Here is a 5,710-nt window from a genome sequence, read left to right as displayed (position 1 = left end):
ATCTGGGGCTGGGTGGTGGCTCTTTGGTGGCACCCTGGTGACCCTAAAAGCATGAAGGGGGTTTTTGGTTTTGGTTCCTTTGTCTGAAGAAGCTTCCTCCAGGAAGGGCTGTGCCAGCACCAGCAGCTGCTTCCTGGGGATTTCCAGCCATGATGAGCCCTGGAGGAGAAGATGAGCCCTCAAAGAGAAATAATATAAAGTGGAATAATAATAATAATAAATTAACTAGTAACTGCGGTATGGTGCTTCCCCCAAGCAAAGGGACCTCATGCCACAGTGATGGGACAAGATGATAGCTCTTGTCTCTGCCCACACCAGCCAAGAAAACTGAAACGTGATGCAAAAAACTAGGGCAAAACTCAGCAAAAAAAAATGGGATTTGAGGGTTGGATCCTGTCTGGGAAGGGACCCACTGCTTCCTTGCATCCCGGGATCCACCAAAGCTTCCCAGTTTTAGTAGCAGAGAGGAGATTTGATGGGTGTGGGGCTCCCATTTCCCGGTGTCAGAGAGGTCAGCGGGGATGCAGTGTCAGCACTGAAGGTTTTTGGGCTGATTTCAGCAAATTTGGGTCGGAGCCTCACCTGCGTCCTTTCCTGAAAACCCCGCATCACCTCAGCCGGTCACGCTTAGGGACGAGGACTCTCCCGTGCCCCTCCGAGGGAGAGAGAAATCAATGATTAATTTCAATTACAACGGTGCAATTCCATAAACCCCCTCCCTATCCGGGATTCCCCGTGGCAGGGGTCGCACAGTGAGTGCAGTTTCGTGGCGGCGGGATGATCCCGGCGGGATGATCCCGGTGGAATCGGGATCGGGATCGGGATCGGGATCGGGCCCGGGCTGCGCTGGCCCCTTAAAGGCGCGGACAGGTGCGGCGGTGGCTGAGTGACGGGGCGGAGAACCAATGGGAAGGCAGAGGGCGGGCGGGCGGGCCAATGAGAGGGCGGGAAGGGGAGGGGGCGGGGCTTGGACCCGCGGCTCCCGCGGCGGGGCCGAAGCGGGGCCGGAGCCGGAGGGGACGGGGACGGGGACGGGGACAGGGACAGGGACGGGGACGGGGACAGGGACGGGGACACGGACGGTTGGCCCCGTTCGGCCCCGTTTGGCTCCCTTCGACCCCGCTCGGCCATGGCGAGGCGGGCGGCGGCGCCCGCCAGGCCCCTGGGGGATGATTTCTCCTTCGTGAGCCCGGTGGTGAAGTACGTGCTCTTCTTCTTCAACCTGCTCTTCTGGGTGAGTGCGGGGTGGGAGGGAACACCGGGACCTTGGAACTGTGCCCACCTCTGGACCCTGTTGGGACACCCCATCCCCGGGACCCCACCGTGAACCCTCATTCCAGAGGGACCCCCGGGCACTGGGGCTGTCCCCATTCCTGGACCTAATTGGGACCACTCCATCCCCGAGACCCCTGGATCCCCCCATCCCCAGGAACCCATCATGACCCCCCACTCCCGAGGGACTCCAGGACCCCGGGGCTGTCCCCATCCCTGGCCCCTATTGGGATACCCCATCCCCAGGGACCCACCAGGACGCCCCATTCCTGAGGGACCGAGAGATCCTGGGGTTGTCCCCATCCCTGAACCCCACTGGGACCCCCCCCATCCCCGGGGACCCACCTTGACCCCCCATTCCCGAGGCACTCCCGGCCCCTGGAACTGTGCCTACTCCTGGACCCTATTGGGATCCCCCCATCCACAGGGACCCACTGGGACACCCCGTCCCCAGGACCCCATTGGAGGCCTCTGGGACCTGCCCCATCCCTGGACCTAATTGGGAACCCCCCCTCATCCCCGGGATCCCCACACCGCCCCCTATCCTCAGGACCCCACTGGGAGCCCCTGACTCTGGGGCTGTCCCCATCCCTGAACCCCATGGGGAGCCATTATCCTCGGGATCCCTGGACCCTCCCTGTCCCTGGTACCCCCACTGTGACCCCTCCCTTCCTGAGGGACCTCCGGTCCCTGGGACTGTCCCCACCCCTGGACTCCCCTGGGACCCCCATCCCTGGACTCCCCTGGGATCCCACTGGAGCCCCTCCATCCCTGGGACCCACCAAGGACCCCCCACAGACCCTGGGACTGTCCCCACCTCCAGGATACCACTGGGACCCCCACACAACCCCATCCCCAGGACCCCACTGGGACACCCCCTTATCGCTGGGAGGTGGAGGATTCCCACATTTCCTGAGGGGTTTTGGGGTCTTTTGGGCCCCCACCATCTCACCGGGACCCATCCTGGCCCCAGCCCACCCCAGGGACACCTCACGTGGTTTTCCGTGTTTTGAGGCTTTTGTGATTTTTTTCTAATATTTTTGAAGTTCTTTTATGGTTTTTTTATGTTTCGAGAATTTTTTTGTGCTGTGGGTTTGGTGATTTTTTTTTAAGTTTTGAGGACTCTCTTACTGCTTGGGGGGATTTTTTTTTGTTTGCTTGTTTGTTTTGGAGGGGGCCTTTTTGTTCCTGCTTTCGCGGGGTGTTTTTTTGGGTGGGTGGTGTTTTTTTCGGGGGGTTGTTTCCGTGTTCGCAGTCGTGTTTTTGAGGAAGTTTCTCACTGCTGATAAACCACGTCCCTCTGTCCAGTCACCCGTAGCAGAACAGGGCTGGTGTGGACAGAGGTGGCCTCCCAGGGGGTGGGGACAGACCTGGCCTCCCAGGGGGTGGGGACAGGTGTGACCTCCCAGGGGGTGGGGATGTGGTGGGCACCGTGTCCATCCGCGGGGTGACGAGGGGAAACTGAGGCAGCAGGTCCAGCTCTGGTTCCCCATTTGCAGCCCTGACTCTGGGGGGGCTTCAGCCGGGCCCCCGGGTGTGGGATGGGGGTGGTGGTGCCCCGAGGGGCTCACAACCCCCCCCATCCTGCTCTGCAGATGATCTCCATGGTGATGGTGGCCGTGGGGGTCTACGCCCGGCTGCTGAAACACGCAGGTGAGGTTGGGGGGCTGCTTACCCGGGCTGATCCCAAGCCAGCACCACAATGGGGGCTACCCCATCCCTGGGGGACCCGGGGGGCTCTGGGGGGGCTGCCAGTGACAGCTCCTCACGACAGAGGCAGCCATGGCCTGCCTGGCAGTGGACCCCGCCATCCTCCTCATCGTGGTCGGCATCCTCACCTTCCTCATCACCTTCTGCGGCTGCGTCGGCTCCTTGCGGGAGAACATCTGCCTGCTGCAGACGGTGAGACCCTCCTGGGGGACCCTCCTGGGGTGAGGCCCTCCTGGGGGACCCTCCTGGGGGGATCTCGGCGTCTCTCCCCTGGTCCCCTCGCCGTCACACTCCTCTCTCCCGCAGTTCTCCGCCTGCCTGACCGTCGTGTTCCTCCTGCAGCTGGCGGCCGGCGTGCTGGGCTTCGTCTTCTCCGACAGGGTACGGTGGGGGGAGCAGAGGGAGGGCTGGGTGACCCCAGTCCTGTCCTGCTGGGTGACAACCCCGCTGGCGTCCCCCCTGTCCGCCCTGCAGGCGCGAGGGAAGGTCAGCGAGATCATCAACGGGGCCATCGTGCACTACCGGGACGACCTGGACCTGCAGAACCTCATCGACTTCGGGCAGAAGGAGGTGAGGGGGTTCTGGGGTTTTCCTCTGACAAACAAGGACGTGTTCCCACTCCTGGGTCAGGCTTAAATCCCTGGGGTGCTGCAGGCTGGGGACGGTTGGTGGTTTCTCCGTGAGGATTTGATGTTCGTGGTGATGCTGTCCAGGCAGGCTGGGGAGAGCGGGAGGAAAAAGGGGTGAGGGGAAAGAAACACCCCTCGGTGTCCTGTCCCCCCCGACACTGTCCCAGTCCCTGCTGAGCGCTCCGTGCCCTTCCCACAGTTCAGCTGCTGCGGGGGCGTGTCCTACAAGGACTGGTCCCAGAACATGTACTTCAACTGCACCGCCACCAACCCCAGCCGGGAGCGCTGCTCCGTCCCCTTCTCCTGCTGCCTGCACGACGCCAACCAGGTGAGTCCTGGGGGAACTCGGGTGGCCTCGGGAGACGCCCCCACTCCGTGCCTGTTCCCCCCATCCCTTGGGGCTGTGCTGAGCCTGGAGCCCCCTCCCAGGGAGAGGGAACACACTGATGGCAATGTATGGACCCCCATCCCACCCTCTGGGTTTGGGTCCCCCATTCCACTCTCCGGGTCTGGGGACTCCCAGGTGAGGTTACTGTGGTGAGGTGGTGGTGAATTCCCCCCCGCTGCCCCCAGGGATTGTCCCTTTTTGGAGCTGGGAGTGTTTAGGGGGCCCGGCTCTGGAGGGATGGGGTGGGAACACCTGAGGAAGGGACACCCCGCTTGACACCAAGGTGAGGGCAGAGCTCCTGGTCACCCCACAGCTGCCCCCCAAGAGCAGGGACCCCGGTGTCAGCTGTCCCCAACCCCTCTGTGCCCTGTCCTCCCTCCCAGACCGTCATCAACACCATGTGTGGCCACGGGATGCAGGACAAGGGCTACCTGGAGGCCAGTGCCTTCATCTACACCAACGGCTGCATCGACAAGCTGGTCAACTGGATCCACAGCAACCTGTTCCTGCTGGGGGGCATCACCCTGGGGCTGGCCCTCCCCCAGGTATGGGGGTCCCCGGGGACTGGGGCCGAGAAGGGTCCGTCCCACAGCTCCACTTTGTGCTCCATCTCATTTGGGAGTTGCCTTAAGGAGGTGGTTAATTGTAACCTGAGGGATGTCTGGGCAGGATTTTGGGTGAGGGAACAGTGCAAATGTTGAGCACAGGGGTGACAGTGCCTGGTGTCCCTCAGCACCTCCCTCTCCCATTCCTCTTTTTCTCTCTCTCTCCTTCCTCTTTTTCTCTCTCTCCCCTTCTCCTTTCTCTCTCTTTCCCCTTCCTCTTCTCTTTTCCATCTCTCCTTCCTCTCCTTCTTCCCCTCCTTCTCTCCCTTCCCCTCCCTCTTCCCCTCTCCTCCTTCTTCCCCTCCCTCTCTCTTTGCCCTTCGCCTTCCTTTTCTCTCCCCCTCCTCTCCCTCCTCTTTCCCCTCTCCCTCTCCTCCCTCCTCTCCAGCTGGTGGGCATCATCCTGGCTCAGCTCCTCATCAACCAGATCCGAGACCAGATCAAGCTGCAGCTCTACAACCAGCAGCACCGGGCAGACCCCTGGTACTGAGCCAGCGTCCGTCCGTCCCACGGCACAGCGGCGGCTCCCGGCACCTCAACAGCCATTTTCCCAACCCCGGATCCGTGGGAAGAGCTGAGGGGGCTTTGCTGGAGAAGAGGGAGGTAGGAGCAGGCTGTGGATCCGTGGTGGCCGCTGTGCTGCGGAGAGGGACACGCAGGGACACTGGAGACTCAGTGCCTTTGGCAGCCGGTGCCGGGCTCGTCCAGGACATGCCGAGCTGCTGTGCCCTGTTTTGGGGCCTGACCCAGCCCCAGAACCACTGTCTGTCTGTCTGTCTGTCTGTCTGTCCTGCTGGGCCACAGGTCGCGCACAAAGGTTTGCACTGGGATGTGCTTCCCATCTCTGCGTGTGCTGGAGATGGGCATTTGTCTCTCTGTCTGTCTGTCCACGCACCGAGCTGCCTTCGCCCACAGTGGGCTCCAGAACTGGGGACATTCCCACCATCGCCAGGTGCCACCAACCCTGTCAGCTCCATCTCACTGTCCCGGACAGGGCTGGGAGCAGGAGCCATCGGCACAGGAGGGCTGATCCATGGGTGCTTCCTCAGCCGAGGGTGGAGGTCCCGTCTGTGCTCGGGGTGCTGAGCCCCTCCATAGCATGCTGA

The 5,710-nt window shown here is 62.2% G+C and overlaps 1 protein-coding gene across 2 annotated transcripts; it reads left to right on the top strand.

The window, feature by feature from the left end:
* Positions 1–1,096: 1,096 nt before the first annotated feature.
* On the top strand, positions 1,097–5,467 carry TSPAN33 (tetraspanin 33). Of its 2 annotated transcripts, none has more exons than XM_027631920.1 (8): positions 1,097–1,234; positions 2,868–2,925; positions 3,047–3,174; positions 3,325–3,363; positions 3,457–3,552; positions 3,811–3,939; positions 4,383–4,544; positions 4,993–5,467. In XM_027631920.1, exons 1-8 carry the CDS (start codon positions 1,130–1,132, stop codon positions 5,092–5,094), a joined length of 819 nt encoding a protein of 272 aa, XP_027487721.1. In that variant the 5' UTR covers positions 1,097–1,129; the 3' UTR covers positions 5,095–5,467. The 2 variants fall into 2 exon arrangements, with proteins under 2 accessions (XP_027487721.1, XP_027487719.1); XM_027631918.1 differs by having other exon boundaries at positions 3,289–3,363.
* The last annotated feature ends 243 nt before the right edge of the window (positions 5,468–5,710 follow it).

Source organism: Corapipo altera, unplaced genomic scaffold (assembly GCF_003945725.1).
Source record: "Corapipo altera isolate COAL_440 unplaced genomic scaffold, ASM394572v1 61276, whole genome shotgun sequence".
Lineage (NCBI taxonomy): Eukaryota > Metazoa > Chordata > Aves > Passeriformes > Pipridae > Corapipo > Corapipo altera.
Note: the sequence above shows the minus strand (reverse complement) of the source record. Positions and strands in the feature narration are given on the sequence as shown.

What these genes read in the sequence shown, in the direction of transcription:
- TSPAN33 (XM_027631918.1), top strand. Translation starts at nt 1,130, where the DNA reads ATGGCGAGGCGGGCGGCGGCGCCCGCCAGGCCCCTGGGGGATGATTTC. An exon ending in GCTTCGTCTTCTCCGACAGG is followed by an intron (nt 3,364 to 3,456) that starts GTACGGTGGGGG and finishes TCCGCCCTGCAG; the next exon opens with GCGCGAGGGAAGGTCAGCGA. An exon ending in TCGACTTCGGGCAGAAGGAG is followed by an intron (nt 3,553 to 3,810) that starts GTGAGGGGGTTC and finishes CCCTTCCCACAG; the next exon opens with TTCAGCTGCTGCGGGGGCGT.